General features: G+C 67.7%; 2 protein-coding genes across 5 annotated transcripts; one reads left to right on the top strand and one right to left on the bottom strand.

Moving 5' to 3' along the window:
- Positions 1-9,236, top strand: PKP3 (plakophilin 3). Of its 2 annotated transcripts, XM_077863759.1 has the most exons (15): positions 1-138; positions 262-361; positions 1,522-1,717; positions 3,318-3,394; positions 3,505-4,124; positions 4,204-4,327; positions 5,876-6,080; positions 6,383-6,557; positions 6,948-7,065; positions 7,137-7,307; positions 7,389-7,574; positions 7,830-7,983; positions 8,194-8,386; positions 8,532-8,619; positions 8,891-9,236. In XM_077863759.1, exons 2-15 carry the CDS (start codon positions 344-346, stop codon positions 8,924-8,926), a joined length of 2,361 nt encoding a protein of 786 aa, XP_077719885.1. In that variant the 5' UTR covers positions 1-138; positions 262-343; the 3' UTR covers positions 8,927-9,236. The 2 variants fall into 2 exon arrangements, with proteins under 2 accessions (XP_077719885.1, XP_077719884.1); XM_077863758.1 differs by lacking the exon at positions 262-361 and having other exon boundaries at positions 14-138.
- An 816-nt stretch (positions 9,237-10,052) lies between these two features.
- SIGIRR (single Ig and TIR domain containing) lies at positions 10,053-14,038 on the bottom strand. 3 transcript variants are annotated; one of them, XM_077863760.1, is made up of 9 exons: positions 13,895-14,038; positions 12,795-12,996; positions 12,259-12,392; positions 12,001-12,153; positions 11,746-11,889; positions 11,280-11,382; positions 11,065-11,215; positions 10,656-10,845; positions 10,053-10,369 (listed from the first exon to the last, which is right to left on the bottom strand). In XM_077863760.1, exons 1-9 carry the CDS (start codon positions 13,899-13,901, stop codon positions 10,206-10,208), a joined length of 1,248 nt encoding a protein of 415 aa, XP_077719886.1. In that variant the 5' UTR covers positions 13,902-14,038; the 3' UTR covers positions 10,053-10,205. The 3 variants fall into 3 exon arrangements, with proteins under 3 accessions (XP_077719886.1, XP_077719888.1, XP_077719887.1); XM_077863762.1 differs by having other exon boundaries at positions 12,001-12,141; XM_077863761.1 differs by having other exon boundaries at positions 12,795-12,993.
- Between the last annotated feature and the right edge of the window lie 3,108 nt (positions 14,039-17,146).

Here is a 17,146-nt window from a genome sequence, read left to right as displayed (position 1 = left end):
CCCCACAGGACCGTCCTGCAGTGAGAGGCCGCCCCTGTCGGACGCGCTGGGCCTGGGATGGAGACCGGGACCCCTTGGCCCACAGCCGTGGCCTCCGGGACGAGCCACGGGGCCAGCAGCATCCGGACCACCGGCACGGTAGGTCTCCCACCTGCACACCACCATCCCCCGGCCCAGAAGCCCCACCCCCAGCCTCACCTCGGCCTTCTTGGGGACCCTCCCCTCCCCTCCATCCTAACCCACCTGGCCCTTCCTCTCCAGCGCTGACCACTCCTAGGACCCCCAAGCACCATTCCCACCGGGGACCACATCTCCTGAAAAGGCCCATTATGGATTAAGGCAAATGTCGTCAGGGCCCAGGGTAAGGGCCTCCCGCAGAGAGAGTGGGCCCCACAGGGACTTCTCGGGAGGCCCAGGAGGTACCTGAGGTCACCCACCCCCACCCTGCCACCCCTCCAGCACTGGGCGGCTCAGCCCCCACCCCCCTCGTCCACCAGGGCCCCATGCTGGGCTCAGTCCAGGCCTACCCAGGACGCCCGGCAGGTGCTGGTCCAGCTGGGTGGGAGCACGCAGGGAAACCTGGGGGCAAGCCCCGCCAAGCCTGGCCCCGCTCCCCACCCCCGGGGCCGACCCCTCACCCCTCTCTGGCAGGCCCCTGGGTTCTTCCTCCCCCAACACACAGCCCAGCTCCCGCACCCCCAGACCGGGCGGGAGGCTCCTCTGAGTCAGTGCCCTGCAGCAGTCCTGTGGAGCTGAGCCCCAACTCGAGCTGAGCCCTGACTCATGTGTAGGGAATGGCCTTGTGCTGCATGGCCGGGGGGCAGGAGCCGGGAGGGTGCCAGAGAGGGCCGAGCCAGCGCTTTGGAGGCCTCTGCAGAAGCTGAGGGTCGGGCCAACTGCTGGAGTCCACAGGCCGGAGACCTGGAGGGTCATGAGCCCGGGGCTGTGCCAGCCTAACCGTGTGCTTCTGGGGTCTCTTGGGCACGGGGTGAAGGTCCACAGGGCCCTCCTCTACCCCAAAACTCCACCCAACCCCCACCCTGAGCGCCACCCCGGGACCCTTGTGCCCCTGATGCCGACCCCTGCCTCGCTCAGGACTGGCCCCAGACCCCCTCCCCTCCGGACTCCCGGAGGTGCCAGAGGCTCCCCAGGGGCCTGGCCTGGGCCTTCCCAGGATCGGGAGGGCACCTGCCCCAAGGGCCCGGACCCCTGCGGCTCTGTCCCAGGATGTGGGGAAGGAATGGGAGGGAGGACAGTGACGTGGGCCTGTTCTTCCGCCCAAATTCCACCTTAAGCAAGCGGTGGCCCCTCCCTCTCACCTGGCCCAGGTGTCCCCGCCCCTGCCGCGCCGGGGCTGGGCCGCGTCTGTCTCCGGCGGCTCTGGGCGAGGCCAGTGGGGAGGGGACTCCGACAGGCCGGTTGGTGAAGACGCTTCGGGCCCAGGAGGCCCCGGCGGCCCCGCGGACCCAGGGCGCACCTGCCGCCATGCAGGACGGTAACTTCCTGCTGTCGGCCCTGCAGCCCGAGGCCGGCGTGTGCTCCCTGGCGCTGCCCTCCGACCTGCAGCTGGACCGGCGCGGCGCCCCGGGGCCCGAGGCTGAGCGGCTGCGCGCCGCCCGAGTCCAGGAGCAGGTCCGGGCCCGCCTCCTGCAGCTGGGCCAGCAGGGCCGCCACAACGGGGCCGCGGAGCCCGAGGGGGCCCCCGAGGCGCCCAGAGGTAAGCGGACGCCCGGGGTGGGCACCGGGCGGTGGGCACGGCCGCGAGGGGCCGCGGCGGGTGTGGCGGCGCGAGGGCCAGAGGCCGCAGGGCTGGCGCCGGGGCTCAGCGCCCTGACTCACAGAGGCCTCGCCCTGAGTCACCGCCCCGCCCCACCGGGTGTGGGAGCAGCCCTGGGCGCGGCCTCCCAGCAGCGGGGACCCCGGGCCCCCCGGCAAGCCCGCCCGGAGCGCCGCCGGCACATGGCAGGCCCGCCAGGCCTCGCTGCCAGCCAACCCGGGACACGCGCGTCAGGGCCGCGTAGCGCGGCTCTCACACGGCCTCAGAGGCGCGACACACACGTCCATCCGCAGGGACGCGGACACCCCGACACCCAGACTCGGGAAGCACACAGACCTGGGAGGGGGCGGGTCCGGGACACCTGGACCAGGGACACCTGGACGTGACCCAGATGCTCTTGATGGGAACGCAGGAGGGGGTGCTCCTCAGTGCCAGGCAGGCCGCGTGGGTGCGCGGGGTGGGCGGACGCGCGTTAAGGGGCCTCCCACACGGCGCGCTCGGGCAGCTGTTCTGGAGACACCGTCTCTACCTTTGCCAAACTGCAGCGACAGTGACAGAGGGTAGATGGTGAGACGCACGTCCCAGGAGGTCGGGAGCCCGGCCCCGGCGCTCCGTGCTTTTCCCACCACCTCTGGAGGGTCCCTTCCCACACAGCGTCAGGGTGCTGGCCAGCTGGGGGAAGGGTCACCCGAGCAGCCGGGGTTCCCGGGCCCCCCCACACCCCGGCCTGGGCCCCAGCCTTCTGTCGGCTAAGTAGTCGGGTGCCCAGGGGTCATGGGGTGGAGGAGGGAGGAGGGAAGGGTTAATTACCACCCTGGCTACCCTACCAATTAGGGGGGGAGTATAATTTGGAGGTGGGAGTAAGGTCCCCCCAGGCTGAGGTTCACCAGCGTCAAAGGGTTAATAGCCCCTGCCCAGAAGCCTCATTAACCTGGGCGGGTCTGGGGAGCGCACTGGGAGGGGAGCCCCCCGAGGCCGGCTCCACAGCCTGAGGCCCTCCAGGAGGTCACCCCGAATGGCAGGGGGACGCGCGACCCCAGCAGGGACCCTACAGGGCGGATCTGCCCTCTGTCCAGAGACCCTGGAGCCCATCCAACCCCGTGCTGTGTCCGCCTGATTTTCTACCCCAGCAGCCACCCACCTGTCCACCGCCCCTCTCTCCTCCCTGTCGCCCCTCCCCCCCTCCCCCACTGCCCACCCCGTCTGTCTGTCCACTCACCACAGTCAGGCTGGCGCCAGCACCCCCAGCTTCCAAGCAGCCGGAGGGGCAGGCGTGGCTCCTCCAGGTGGGAGAGGGACACTCCTGTGTGTCCGCAGCCCAGGCCGGAGCGCACAGGAGGTCAGCGTGGCTTCCTGAAGGCGGGGGCCGGGAGTGCGCGCTGGCCGGCCCGGAGAGCTGACGCTGTCCCTGGCACACTTCCCGGGCAACCAGGCAGCCGGGGGGTCCAGCTGGTCGGGAGGGGGCTCCGGAGAGGTCCGGCCAAGGCTGAGGCTGGAGGAGGCCCTCCGGCTCAGCCCCGACACGCCGTCCCGTCGGCAGGCCCGGCCCGCGGTCACTACCACACCCTGCAGGCTGGCTTCAGCTCCCGCTCCCAGGGCCTCGGAGGGGACCCCTCGGTGAGTGACACTCTCTCCATCCTCAGGGGTCTCTGGGGGACGAGGGTGGCTCCAGGGTCGGGCGGGAGCAGGGCGCCCCGACGCCCCCTCACTGCCGACCCCCCCCACAGACTTTCTGGCCCATCGCCAAGCCCACCTACAGCCCTGCCTCCTGGTCGTCCCGCTCGGCCGTGGATCTGAGCTGCAGCCGCAGGCTGAGCTCTGCCCACAACGGCGGCGGCACCCTCGGGGGTGCGGGGTACGGGGGCCCCCAGCCTGCGGCGCCTGCCCGGCCCGTATCCTTCCACGAGCGCGCCGGGCCGGGTGGCCGGGCCGACTACGACACCCTGTCCCTGCGCTCACTGCGGCTGGGGGCCGCAGGCCTGGACGACCGCTACAGCGTCGTGTCCGAGCAGCTGGAGCCCCCGGCCGCCTCCGCCTACAGGGCCCTCGCCTACGAGCGCCAGGCCGCCTGCGGCCGCATGCAAGGCCCCGACTGGCCGGACGCCAGCGAGGGGCCGCCCGGCCGCCCCATCCGCGCACCGGCCATGCGGACCCTGCAGCGGTTCCAGAGCAGCCACCGCAGCCGTGGCACAGCCGGGGTGGCGCCAGGGGCGGCCCTGGAGCCCGTGGCCCGAGCACCCTCCGTGCGCAGCCTCAGCCTGAGTCTGGCCGACTCTGGCCACCTGCCGGATGTGCGAGGACTGGACAGCTACGGCGGCCACCGCAGCCTGCAGAGGCTCAGCAGCGGGTGAGCGGGCCGGCTTGGGAGGGACCGTGCCCGGCCTGGCCCCCCGGGCCCCCGCTGACCCCCACCCCCGCCTCCCTAGATTTGATGACATCGACCTGCCCTCGGCAGTCAAGTACCTCATGGCCTCGGACCCCAACCTCCAGGTGCTGGGCGCAGCCTACATCCAACACAAATGCTACAGCGACGCAGCGGCCAAGAAGCAGGTGACGGCCCCCTTGCCGACCCCTCCCCGCCCCCGCAGCTGTCAGGCTTCTGCAGACGCGTGTTGACATGTGCAAGCGTGTGCAGGGGCACAGACATGTGCAGAGATGGACATGCAGACCCCTCCCCAGGTCCCCGAGCACCTCTCACCCGCCCCCACGCTGACTGGGCACACGCCGGGTGGACTCCCCGGCAGACAGCGGGGAGGAGCGTGTGACGTGCATACACACAGCACCCCTGCTCACTCTGCACGTGTCCATGCCCCTACACATACCTACACACCCCTACACACCTCTGCACATGTCCATGCCCCTGCACATGCCTGCACACGCCTGCACACCTCAGCACGTGTCCATGCCCCTGTACACGCCTGCACACCCCTGCATGTGTCTGTGCCCTTGCACATGTCTGTACACTTTTGCACATGCCTGTACACCTCTGCACATCCGTGCCCCTGCACACATCTGTACACCTCTGCACATGCCTGCACATGCCTATACATCTCTGCACACCTCTGCATGTGTCTGTGCGTCTGTACACCTCTGCACACGCCTGGACACCTCTGCACGTGTCCACCCCCCTGCACACGTCTGTACACCTCTGCACATGCCTGCACACCTCTGCATGTATCTGTGCTCCTGCACACGTCTGTACAACTCTGTCCATGCCTGCACATGTTTGTACACCTCTGCACGTGTCTGTGCCTTTGCACACATCTGCACACGCCTTCTGCATGTGTCTGTGCCCTTGCACACGCCTGCACACCCCTGTATGTGTCTGTGCCCCTGCACACGCCTGCACACCCCTGCACACTTCTGCACGTGTCTGTGCCCTTGCACATGCCTGCACACCTCTGCATGTGTCTGTGCCCTTGCACATGTCTGTACACCTCTGCACACGCCTGTACACCTCTGCACATGCCAGCACATGCTTGTACATCTCTGCACGTGTCCACTCCCCTGCACACGTCTGGACACCTCTGCACACGCCTGCACATGCCTATACATCTCTGCACACCTCTGCACGTGTTTGTGCGTCTGTACACCTCTGCACACGCCTGCATACCTCTGCACGTGTCCACCCCCCTGCACACGTCTGGACACTTCTGCACATGCCTGCACACCTCTGCATGTGTCTGTGCTCCTGCACAGTCTGTACACCTCTGCACATGCCTGTACACTTCTGCACGTCTGTGCCCCTGCACACATCTGTACAACTCTGCACATGCCTGCACATGCTTGTACACCTCTGCACGTGTCTGTGCCTTTGCACACGTCTGTATACCTCTGCACATGCCTACACACGCCTTCTGCATGTGTCTGTGCCCTTGCACACGTCTATACACCTCTGCACACACCTGTCCACCTCTGCACATGTCTGTGCCCCTGCACACGCTTGCACATGTCAACACGCGTCTGCAGAAGCCTGCACACACGTACACACCTGCGTCTGTCTCCATCACCAGCACCGCCCTCGTGTCCTCGCGTATGTCTACATACGCCCGTGCGACATGCACACGTGTGCTGACAGCCACGCGGCTGTGTGTGCAGGCCCGCAGCCTTCAGGCTGTGCCCCGGCTGGTGAAGCTCTTCAACCACGCCAACCAGGAGGTGCAGCGCCACGCCACAGGCGCCATGCGCAACCTCATCTATGACAACGCAGACAACAAGCTGGCCCTGGTGGAGGAGAACGGCATCTTCGAGCTGCTGCGGACGCTGCGCGAGCAGGACGATGAGCTGCGCAAGAACGTCACAGGTGGGCCTGCCCGCCCACAGCCCCGGGCCAGCGCCGCTGCCCCCTGCCTTTCTGCCCCGTCCTCTCTTCCTCGTCCCCACACCCCCTCGACCCCCACTCCTCTTTGGCACATCCCTGCCCCCGAGTGTTGTGCTCTCCATGGTGTCACCGCCCCACGACCTGCAGGTCCCACGTAGGCTTTCTCATGGGGCTGTTGGGTGAAGCTCCCAAGGCCAGCGGGAGTGTCGGCCCCAGTCCCCCTGGAGGGCCCGGCGGGGCCCAGCAGGCTGTCGCTGACCACGGCTGCGGCACCCCTGCCGCAGGCATCCTGTGGAATCTGTCCTCCAGCGACCATCTCAAGGACCGCCTGGCCCGGGACACCCTGGAGCAGCTCACGGACCTGGTGCTGAGCCCCCTCTCAGGGGCCGGGGGGCCACCCCTCATCCAACAGAACGCTTCTGAGGCCGAAATCTTCTATAATGCCACCGGGTTCCTCAGGTGGGCCGGGGAGGGGACGGTGAGCGGGTACAGGCCGTGCTGGCAGCCAGGGGCAGAGGGCTGGGTGCCTGGAGCAGGGACCCTCGGCTCTGAGGTCGGGATGGTCGGGCGGAGCTGGCCAGGGGCTGGCGAAACGAGGCACAGGTGCCGACACAGGCGGGACGGGAAGCTGACAGTGGCTGGCGTGTCAGGTGTCGAGGCTCTGGGGGCTGCAGGCTCATCTGACCCTATAACCCCACTCTGGACGCTCGGACGGGCGACTGGGCGATGGGCACACAGAGGCACCAGGGCCAGCAGCGCCCGCTCAGGGGACGGAGGGGGCCTTGGGCCCAGGGGCACAGCCCTTGGTCGGTTCCCGCTGGGGGGCCTCTGACCTTCCTCCGCCTGCAGGAACCTCAGTTCGGCTTCCCAGGCTACTCGCCAGAAGATGCGCGAGTGCCACGGGCTCGTGGATGCCCTGGTCACCTACATCAACCACGCCCTGGACGTGGGCAAGTGTGAGGACAAGGTGAGAGACGGCCGCGGCCTCAGGGCCCGGGGGGCTCCCAGCCCACTCTGACCAGGGTCTGCCCTCTGCAGAGCGTGGAGAACGCCGTGTGCGTGCTGCGGAACCTGTCCTACCGACTGTACGACGAGATGCCGCCCTCGGCCCTGCAGCGGCTGGAGGGCAGGGGCCGCAGGGACGTGGCGGGGGCGCCCCCCGGCGAGGTGGTGGGCTGCTTCACGCCTCAGAGCCGGCGGCTGCGAGAGGTGGGCACGGGCGGGGCCGCGGGGAAGGGGAGGGGAGCGGGGCCTGGGCCCGCCCGGCTGACCCTCCGCGCCTGCCCCCAGCTGCCCCTCACGGCCGACGCGCTCACCTTCGCCGAGGTGTCTAAGGACCCCAAGGGTCTCGAGTGGCTGTGGAGCCCCCAGATCGTGGGGCTGTACAACCGGCTGCTGCAGCGCTGCGAGCTCAACCCGCACACGACCGAGGCGGCCGCGGGGGCGCTGCAGAACATCACTGCAGGCGACCGCCGGGTGAGGGGCGCCGAGCAGGGATGGCAGGGGGTCTCGGGGGTTGGCAGGAGCCGAGACACCAGCGGGAGGGACAGGATGTGCGGCCGGAGGGACAGGGCGGGGGGGCAGCCCGCAGAGGCGCGGCCGAGGATTCGGGTACACACTGGCCGTAGGCGCAGGCCGAGCCAGGTCACGCGGGGAGGCTCCGCGGGGGACAGAGGGACGGACAAGAGCCGGCCTGGCCGGCCGCCCTCACTGCTGCCCTTGCACCCGCAGTGGGCGGGCGTGCTGAGCCGCCTGGCCCTGGAGCAGGAGCGCATCCTGAACCCGCTGCTCGACCGGGTTCGCACCGCCGACCACCACCAGCTGCGCTCGCTGACCGGCCTCATCCGAAACCTGTCTCGGAACGCCAGAAACAAGGACGAGATGTGTGAGTGGGGCCGGCGCCCAATCTGCCCTCACCCTGCCCGCCCTGCCCTCACCCTGCCGGGTCACAGGCTCACGCCTGCACTTCCTGGGCTGGCCTCTGGGAGGCGGCGGCGCTGGGGAAGCCGTGGGGGGTGGGGGGGACCGGAGCGCTAAGGCGGCCAGGAGTGCAGGTGGAGGCTGGCTTCCCGACCTCCCGACCTCCTCCCGGCAGCCACCAAGGTGGTGAGTCACCTGATTGAGAAGCTTCCTGGCAGCGTGGGCGAGAAGTGTCCGCCGGCCGACGTGCTGGTCAACATCATAGCTGTGCTGAACAACCTGGTGGTGGCCAGTCCCATCGCCGCCCGGGACTTGCTCTACTTCGACGGGCTCCGAAAGCTGGTCTTCATCAAGAAGAAGCGGGACAGGTGAGCCCCCCACCATCCATACCTGCCTCATGGCTGGCACGTCCTCCCACCGTCCGCACCTGCCTCGTGGCTGTCCCGTCCCCCCACCGTCCACACCTCCCTCGTGGCCGCCTGTCCCCTGCTGACTCCTTTCCCCCCCACCAAGCCCCGACAGTGAGAAGTCCTCCAGAGCGGCCTCCAGCCTCCTCGCCAACCTGTGGCAGTACAGCAAGCTCCACCGGGACTTCCGGGCGGTATGTCCCAGTGATCCAGGGCAGGCAGGGCCACCGGTGTTGGACCTGGGAGCAGGACCTGGGTGCAGAACACTGGGGTGAGGGGGAGCTGAGCAGGAGGGGGTGGACACGGGAAGTCCTGCGGAACACGCAGACTCAGGAAGTGGGCAACACAGGACACCAGAGACCCAGAGAGAGGGGTCCAGGCCCAGCGGACCAGGAAGGGTGGGGCCTGGGGAGAGCAGGGCCCAGCAGGCAGGCACCCTCACTCTGGGCCTCCTCTCCACTGCAGAAGGGATATCGGAAGGAGGACTTCCTGGGCCCATAGCGAGGCCTTCCTGGAGGAGGAGGATGCAATGTAGCCCGGCCTACAGGAGACAGGCTCAGCTCCGCACTGCTCGCTGGCCAGCCCAGCGGAGGAGGCTGACGGCCTGGGGCCTCTCGCTGGAGCCCCGTGTGCAACTCTGAAGGGCCCAGGACACCAGGGAGGGGCTGGGGGCTGGTTGTAGGGACTTGGCTTCTATAGGGCAGGGGGTAGGGCAGGGCTTGAGGCTGCTCTGGTGCATGGGGTGGTGACCAGGTCATAGGGGCAGAGGTGGGAGCTGCCAGTGCTGGGAATAAAGGTGGCCATGAACACAGCCCTGCAGTTTTCTTCAGCGGGCCCGACCCAGGGACACAGCAGCGTCCCTGAGCACAACCAGGCCTGACCCTGGGGATACTCACCCCCTGAGCACCCCCAGAAGCTTCTCCAGGTCAGGATGCCCAGGACAAGGAGGAGAGAGCATCCAGCGGGGAGAGCTGGCAAGAACGGAGGCAATGGGGCAGACAGCAGGGTGAGCCTTGATGCCAGCCGAGGCCCAGTCACAGCAGAGCTGGGGACTTTGTGCAGAGAGGGCCGACCGGTCCCTGCAGAGCCACGAGCTCCCCAGGCTGCCCTGCTGCCCCGTTGCGCTGTACTCATGTGGCCCAGCACCTCCCTCCGCCCTGCCTCACTGGGCCTGGGGTCCTGGCTGGGGAGTCACTCTGTCCAGCTGAGTCCCGGGATCCCATCTCGCCAAACCAGGCCATTTGGTGGAGAAGCTCCCACTCCTATTTTTACAAGCAGAGGCTTCTTCCTTAAAGCTCAGAGCCTGAAGACCAAGGGGCGTGCCCACCACCACCCCACCACCCTGCCACCCCGGGGACGTGGCTGGATCAGAACGGGGCTGGGGGCGCTCAGACCCCCAAGCCGACAGACCCAAAGAGGCTACTACAAGAGATGTCCCTGAGCTGGCTCAGGCTGGAAGATGGAAGTTAGGACTGCATGGACGGCCAGATTTGTGACCAAGGGGACATGGGCATGAGAGAGGGGAGGGGCCGAGGGCCACGGACAGCCTGAGACAGAAGCGAGGGGTGCCCCGCCCAGGGGCTGCATACCCTCTTCCTGCCCCGGAGAGGAGAGGCTGAGGCCCAGGCAGGATCTAAAAGGACTTTATTGTCTGGAGGCACAGTGGAGCAGCTCCCCTTCCCTGAGTGTCTCAGGGCTGGTGGTCCTGCTAAGAGGAGAGAAACCCCACCCACCCCGCACCCAGCTGTCCTTGAGATCTTGCTGTTCCGGCCGGCGGGGGCTACACATCCTCCTCAGACACCAGGCAGTAGAAGTCTGTGCGGGCGCTGTAGTTGCGGGAGCCGAGGTCCGAGATGTCCACCTCGCTGCCCCGGCCCTCTCCAAGCGAAACCCCACTTGCATGCGGTGGAGCTAATGGCTCCCCAAAGATAGGCCCTCGGACACCTGAGGAGAAGGGCCAGGCCTGAGGCTGCGCTGCCCACAGCCATGGGTCCCTCCCTGCTCGCCCTCTTGCATGGTGGCGTCTGAGGTCCTGGACGTTCCCAGGCTGGCCTTGGGCCCAAGCGCCTCCAGGACAGAGGGTGTGCTGGGGAGCCAGGCCCACCTCTGGGCTGCAGGGAGGAGTCCCCTCCACCTGGACCCCCCTCTGGGTTCCTCAGCCCTGCGGACCACCACGCCCCCCGTCCAGGCCAAGCTTCTCAGGGCCAGGGGTGGGGCCAGGTGAACATACCCAAGTCCCCCTCCGGGTCAGGGTCCAGCTCCAGGTGCAGGGTCCGACCCGCTGGGAGGTGGCCTTGTACAATAAGCATGGGGTCCTTGTCATCCTGCAGCCGGGTCTGGGGGTCTCCCTCCGTTGCTCTGTACCTCACCTTTCGCGGGAGCGCCAGCTGTAGCTCTTTCCAAAAATCTGAAGAAGGCGCCTGGGGGCCAGGATGGAGCCGTTGGCCTGGCCACCCTGGCCTCAAAGAGCACCCCTGCAGGCACGTGCTCACCGGGCTCCAGGGACCTCAAAGGAAGCCCTTCCCCCGGGTGCAGGCCACAGAGCCCTCACCCACGGGGCCCGGGCCCACGGAGGAGCCCCTCTCCGGAGCCGAGTACCACCCATCCGTATTTCGGGGGCCCCCCACCCCTCTCCGCACCACGGAGCCGGGCCTCCAGAGCAGGAGAGTAACCAGGTGGCGGTGCTGGCGCAGCAGGTGGAGCGCGGGGTGCATGGGGTCGCGCCTTTGGCCCTCGAAGGTGATGAAGATGGGTCTGCGCGTGAGCTCCAGCAGCCGGCACAGGCCCTCCCTGCGGGGGCGGGACCGTCAGGGGGGCGCGGCCGCGGGCCCACCCACCCCGGCGCGGGACCCACCGGAAGCTGTGGCTGCACCAGGCCCTGCCCAGGAAGGCTTCCGACAGCACCACGATGAGGCGCCGGCAGCGGCTCAGGTTCACCAGGAGGTCCGCGGAGGGCTCTGCGGGAACCGGGCGTCGGCGGGGCCGCGGAGGGCGGGGCGGGGCCTGGGCGGGGGCGGGGGGCGGGGCCCGGAGCGAGACGGGGGCGGGGCCTGGGTGGGGCGGGGCCGCGGAGGGCGGGGCGGGGCCTGGGTGGGGGCGGGGCCGAGGAGGGCGGGGCCGGGCCTGGGTGGGCGCGGAGGCCGGGCCAAGACGGGGCGGGGCTCGGAGCGAGATGGGGCGGGGCCCGGGGCGAGAGTGGGCGGGAGCTTGGGTGGGGGGCGAGGAGGGCGGGGCCAGGGCCTGGGTGGGCGCGGGGCCCGGAGCGAGATGGGGCGGGGCCGAGGGGCGGGGCCCGGGAGCGGGGGCGGGGCCCGCGGTACCCGCGCGCGGCAGGAGGTCGCGGTCGTCCAGGAAGAGCTTGTAGCCCTGACGCCGCTCGAGCTGCGGCTTCAGGATGAAGTTCACGAATTTCCGGTCCTCGGGGCTGTCGCTGTAGGAGACGTAGGCATCGTAGAGCTTCCCGTCTGCGGACGGTGGCGGGTGAGCGCTCGGCCACCGCCGGCTCCTCTGACCCCCCTCCAGCCTGCACGGGACCTGAGCCTAGGGCGGCCCGTAGCCGACGCGGCCCCACGCACCGTTCACCTCCACCTCCCCGTAGGCGTCTTGGTACCAGAGCAGCACATTGAGTCGACACTTCACGTAGAGCAGGGCGGCCAGGAGCAGGGCCAGCAGGACCAGGAGTGAGGCCAGCACCGCAGCCACGTGGCCTGCTGGGCCTGGGGACAGAGCTAGAGCCTGAGTCACTGCTGCCCCCGCCCAGCCTTCTCCAAGCCTCCGAGTTCCCGGTGCCCCTAGGCTCCCCTTCTACCTCCCGCCCAGTGTACCCCACTCACCAGCTCTCCAAAGAGTGAAGGGGGAGGAGCTGACATTCCGGATGGCGCAGGTAAAGGTCCCATAGTCCTCAGCATGGGTCAGGTTGACCCCCAGAACACTGGACACAAGCACCTCTGATAGGTTGTCCTTGACCCTGGGGGGATCAACGCAACCCTGTCACCTGGGGCCTGAGAGCATCAGTGGCTGCCCCTGGGTCCCGCCTGTCCGACTGAACCCCAGAGGCTACAGATGTGGGCCCCGAGCAGTGGGTCCACGAGCTGAGAGACGTGGCCACAACCTGGTGGGGGAGGGTCTGTTTGGGTTTACCGACCCTGATCCGGGGTCTGGGTTTTGGGGTGAATGCCTAATTCAGGCCATAGGATTGTGCTGGCACAAGGTGCACATCCAAGGGGGCCACCTGTCCCTGCAGTCACTAACCCTTCATCTGTGCCAAGAGTGGCACTCTTCCCAGGTCCAGGTGGTTATAGAGCAGCATCTAGGTGGCCATGGGTATGACCAGGGTAGTCACCTGACCCTCGACAGTTCTGTCTCTTACCAGGAGTCTTCATGGAGGCTGTAGTGGCTCCCATTGCCCAGCGGCAGCCTGTCTTTCAGCCACTGGACGGAGGGCAGGGGACAGTGGGGCCCAGAAACCACCCAGGCTGTGCAGTTCAGAGCCACTACACTGCCAAGGGCGGGCCCCAGGGCCTGGTTTCCAGTCGGGGAGAGGAAGTCAGGGGCCCTGTCACAGACACCTACTGAGAGAGGACCCAGTGGTTAGCCCTGCCTGGGAGGCCGGGGTCCCACCAACCACAGACGGCCTGTGGGCCAGGAAAAACACAAGATGCTCAGTGGTGTGTGTTGCTTGGTGGCCACATGATGTCCCTGCACAAGGCCCCCGGGGGACACGGCTTGGCACTCAGCAGGTCTCCCGCCAGCAGTGGCTGGGTCTGGGCTGTTCTGCCCGCCGTCCAGGTGGCTGCTCTGTCCTCAGAGGGGACCCCAGAAGGCAGCAGCCAGAGTCATAGCTGAGCCGACCCACCCAGTGGGGCCCACCTGGCTGCCCGTCCCCCAGGACATGAGCCCAGCTCCCACACGTTCTGTGTACATCTGCTGCCCACGGCTGCAGTGTCCACCCTGTGCGTGGCCAGGGTCCTCGACCTGCCTGGAGGTGCTGTGCGCAGGGAGCAGTGGCAAGCGTGAACTCTGGTGGTTTGGGGGCTCAGGCAATGAGTATGTCAGCACCTTCCTCCTGGGATGGGAGCGCGGGATTGCAGGGCCTGATACTCCTGGCCACCGGCAAGCTTTCTCCCTGAGACCTAAATTTTCTGATTTTTAAATCAGGGTAAAGAGTCCTGGTGACCATAAATCATCTCAGTGGCCCACATCTACCCACCTTGCCCCTGGGGCCCCCCCAGCAGCTCCCACTCCTAGTGTCCCTGGGCTTTACTGACCCCATGACCATGGTCTGGAGGCTCTGGGCCTGTCCTAATCGTGGGGTCATGACCTCAGACTATGTGGGAGGTGCGAGCATAAGCCTTTGTACCCTCGGCTGGAGGCCAGGCTGAGAGCCCAGGCAACCTGGCAGTGTGGAGCCAGCCTGAGGGACAGGAGGTAGGAGTGGGGCCCGTGCCTGTCCCTCTCTGACCCGTCTACCTGCCATGGTCTGGCCGGGGCCTCCTCGAGGCAGGCTGGGCACTGGTGCCACCCCCCGGTTCCACGGGGCTCCTTGGCTGAGCAGACTGGTCCCCCAGGGGGTGGGCAAGACTCACTCTCTGTCTTTGCGGCCGGTCAGTCAGGGCGCCAGGACGGGTCAGAGGCTGCTGCCATCCCAAAGGAGAAAGTTAAACAAGAACAACACGAGTTAACATGTAACTTTGCAGCAGCCGCCTCGTGGCTGCTGGTGACACCGGCACAGCGTCACTTGGGGCAGGTTACACGTGGCTGGAGTGGGCAAGGCCCGGGTGGCTGGGAGGGCCTCAGACTGAACCTCACGAGTTCCCGGGTCACCGCAACGGCCCATGGACGGACCAGGGGTGCACAGCCCTGCACCGCTCATGAGGCTGGAGGTGGCTGCGTTCCCACTATGTCCTGGGACAGGGACGTTGCATACCAGGAGGGCCGCTGGGCAGGCCCTGAGGGTCAGAGGTCACGTGAAGCTTGCCCACCAGCAGTAGGTGGTGTAGGTGTGGGCTGCCGGACTCTGAGCCACAGTCCCACTGGAGCGGTTTGTCCCGTGTGCACGTGCGTGTGCGACACAGCATCGCCCGAGGCTGAGCCGGGCCGCAGTCAGCAGCAGGAGCGGGAAGCGGGGGGCCTGCTGGCCTGAGTCTGCGCAGGCCTCGAGCGGCCCACCCCCGCGGGCTCCCACAGCGGCGTCCCCCTACCCGTCTGTCATTTCCCAAACCAAAGACTTCTGTCCACTTTGTGGGTGGCCACAGGTGGCCCTTCCACGTCTTCAAGATCAGAAGAGCTTTTACCCCTGGAAAGGCAGCCTCAGGCCTTCCTGGAGGTTAAGGCCAAACTACACAAGCAGGGACAGGTGTCCTCACCCTGCACACCCCCCTGCACACCGTCCCCTGTGTAGCCTGTTTTGCACACCCCATGCACACACAGCCCTCTCTGCGCACACACCTGCCTTAAATTCCTGTCTCAGTCTGTGTGCCGACATGCACACTCCCCCCACCTCCGGCACTCTCCTGGCCTCATGCACACTCGCAACAGCTCCCCCGGGGTGCAGAGCCACAAGCACCTGCACAAAACCTGCACCTCACACCTACCCTAGCTGCCGGTGCGAACGGACAGCCTCCTGTCGCCCCTGCTCTTAGAGACACACACACACGTGCCCACACATGCTCCAGGCCTCCCCTCAGCCAAGCCTGACTCTGAGGACCAGCCTCAGGCCACAACGGTGTCCACGATAAGGACAGGCTCACGCGGAGCCGCGTGGGAGTACACAAAGTCACCTGGTTCCGGCTCTTTCCTCCTGGGGGGAAATGTCGGTCATCGAGGTCATTGACGAGTGTTTGGGAGCAAACTCTCTGCTCAGCTGGGCCCCCAGCCCGGTCCGCGGCACCACAGCCCCAGGACACATCGCCAAGCACCACGAGGACCTGTCTTTTGTTTGTGTGTGTGTGTGTTTTAATCAGAACTTTCCCTGTAGCTTCCTGGCTTTGCAGTCACATCCTCTCCTAGACCCAAACCCCACCCAGGCAGCCTCCCCCATCCCAGGCAGGCGGGCAGCTGGTGGTTCTCGCCCCGCCTGCCCGGCCTGCATCACTTCTTCCTGTAACTCTGAGTCAGGCGGCTCCTTCCTCTGGGGCCCACCCCAGGCCACGCCCGCCCCATACTTCCCGAGGCCAAGCCCGGGGGGTGGAGGGGAGCTTGTAGAGGGCCTGGCATGATGCGGGGGCTCCTAAGGAGGCTGCTCGTCAGGGCCATGCTGTGCACACACGAGGAGAGCGGGCTGGGCACTGTGGCCTGCTTCAGGGCACTGACTAGGATGTGACACTCGGGACGGCGGGGGCCTTCGGGCTGCTCCCTCGGGCCCAAGTAAGCCCCCAGTGTGCATCTGGCCTGTGACCTGCTGCGGGGAGCGGGGGGGGGTCCGGTGGAAATTCCTGCTACTAACTGGGCCTTGGGCAGAGCTCTTGGGCCCCCTCCCTATCCACTTCCCCCATAGAGTCCCCAAACTCTGAGCAGCTAAAGGGAGGCTATGGTATCACGTGGACCCTCCCTTCAGGGTGGGATGTGAGGACAGTCCCCCTCTTTTCCAGATTAGGGACAGAGAAAGTCCTGGACAGAGGCTCCTGGGCCCCGAGCCCAGGTTGGGGGCAGCCGGCATCTCCTCACACCACAGACTTCCCGGCCCAGACGGACTTGGGACTCGAGGCCCAGCAACAATGGCTGGTATCACTCCCCATAGAAATCGGGCACTGGGCCCCTTCAGGCCGCGTCCCTGACCTCACCTACCCAGGCTCAGGGGCCGGCCAGTGGGCCATCTTCAGTACTGGCTTTCCCCCGTCCCAGCCCCGCTCTTCACCCCCCGCCCCCCCACCCCCAGGCCCGCGAGACCCTTGGGTGATGGTGCATCCTGGGCTCGGAGCCCACGGAGCTGTAGGAAGTCCTGACTGCACCCTGGCCCCACTGAGCCTCGGTCTCCGGGATGTGCCTGAGCCACCGTGCCAGCCCCTCCTGGAGGGAGCCCTGTGGGCCCAATGCCCAGGCTGGCTCCCACAGCAGCCGGTGAACTGCCTCCAGCACCCAGGCAGGAAGCGGAGGCCCCAGCAGCCTTGCGGCCTCTCCAAGCCCCCGATGGCAGCCTCTGCTCTGTTTCTGCAGCTAGAGCCTGCCCTGACCCCGACCCTGACCCTAGGCCCATGCTCCAGGGTGGACGCAACAAGCCCACGGGGCCTTGCACGGGCACAGGCCGCCCTTCGGAATCCCCCCCACACCCAGTTCCTAGAAAGCTCCAGCTCCGTGCGCAAGCGGCAGGAGGCGACCCCCGACCCCCCGCCTCCCGCCCCCCCCCCCCGCCGTCTGATCTGCTGCTGAGCACCCAGAGCCTCGCGTGTCCGCTCCCCCCGCGCCCCGCTCGCTGCGCCCCCGCCGTGTCTCAAGGAAGGGGCTGCGCTGAGGCTGTGCCCGCGGCCACAACCGGCTCCCGTCTCCCGTCCTCTCCACTGCCCGAGGGGACCCACACGTCGTGGTGCCCCGCCCTCCGGGGGCAGAGACAGGCGAGTCGCGGGCGGGCGCACTGGGCGGGGACTCGGCTGCGGGAGAGGCGCGTGCGGAGGCCTGGGCGCGCCCAGGGGGCGGGTGGGCGGGGCGCGGGGGAGAGGGAACCTGGGGACAGGTGGCGGTGCGCGCGGGGGCGGGGGCGGGCCCAGGGGGCAGGGGGGGACCTGG

The sequence above is a fragment of the Canis aureus genome, chromosome 21 (genome assembly GCF_053574225.1).
Source record: "Canis aureus isolate CA01 chromosome 21, VMU_Caureus_v.1.0, whole genome shotgun sequence".
Lineage (NCBI taxonomy): Eukaryota > Metazoa > Chordata > Mammalia > Carnivora > Canidae > Canis > Canis aureus.
Note: the sequence above shows the minus strand (reverse complement) of the source record. Positions and strands in the feature narration are given on the sequence as shown.

What these genes read in the sequence shown, in the direction of transcription:
- PKP3 (XM_077863758.1), top strand. Translation starts at nt 58, where the DNA reads ATGGAGACCGGGACCCCTTGGCCCACAGCCGTGGCCTCCGGGACGAGC. An exon ending in GGCCCCCGAGGCGCCCAGAG is followed by an intron (nt 1,718 to 3,317) that starts GTAAGCGGACGC and finishes TCCCGTCGGCAG; the next exon opens with GCCCGGCCCGCGGTCACTAC. An exon ending in ATCAAGAAGAAGCGGGACAG is followed by an intron (nt 8,387 to 8,531) that starts GTGAGCCCCCCA and finishes CCCCCCACCAAG; the next exon opens with CCCCGACAGTGAGAAGTCCT.
- SIGIRR (XM_077863760.1), bottom strand. An exon ending in AGCCTCCATGAAGACTCCTG is followed by an intron (nt 12,393 to 12,794) that starts GTAAGAGACAGA and finishes TGATCCCCCCAG; the next exon opens with GGTCAAGGACAACCTATCAG. An exon ending in TCTGGAGGCCCGGCTCCGTG is followed by an intron (nt 10,846 to 11,064) that starts GTGCGGAGAGGG and finishes CCTGGCCCCCAG; the next exon opens with GCGCCTTCTTCAGATTTTTG.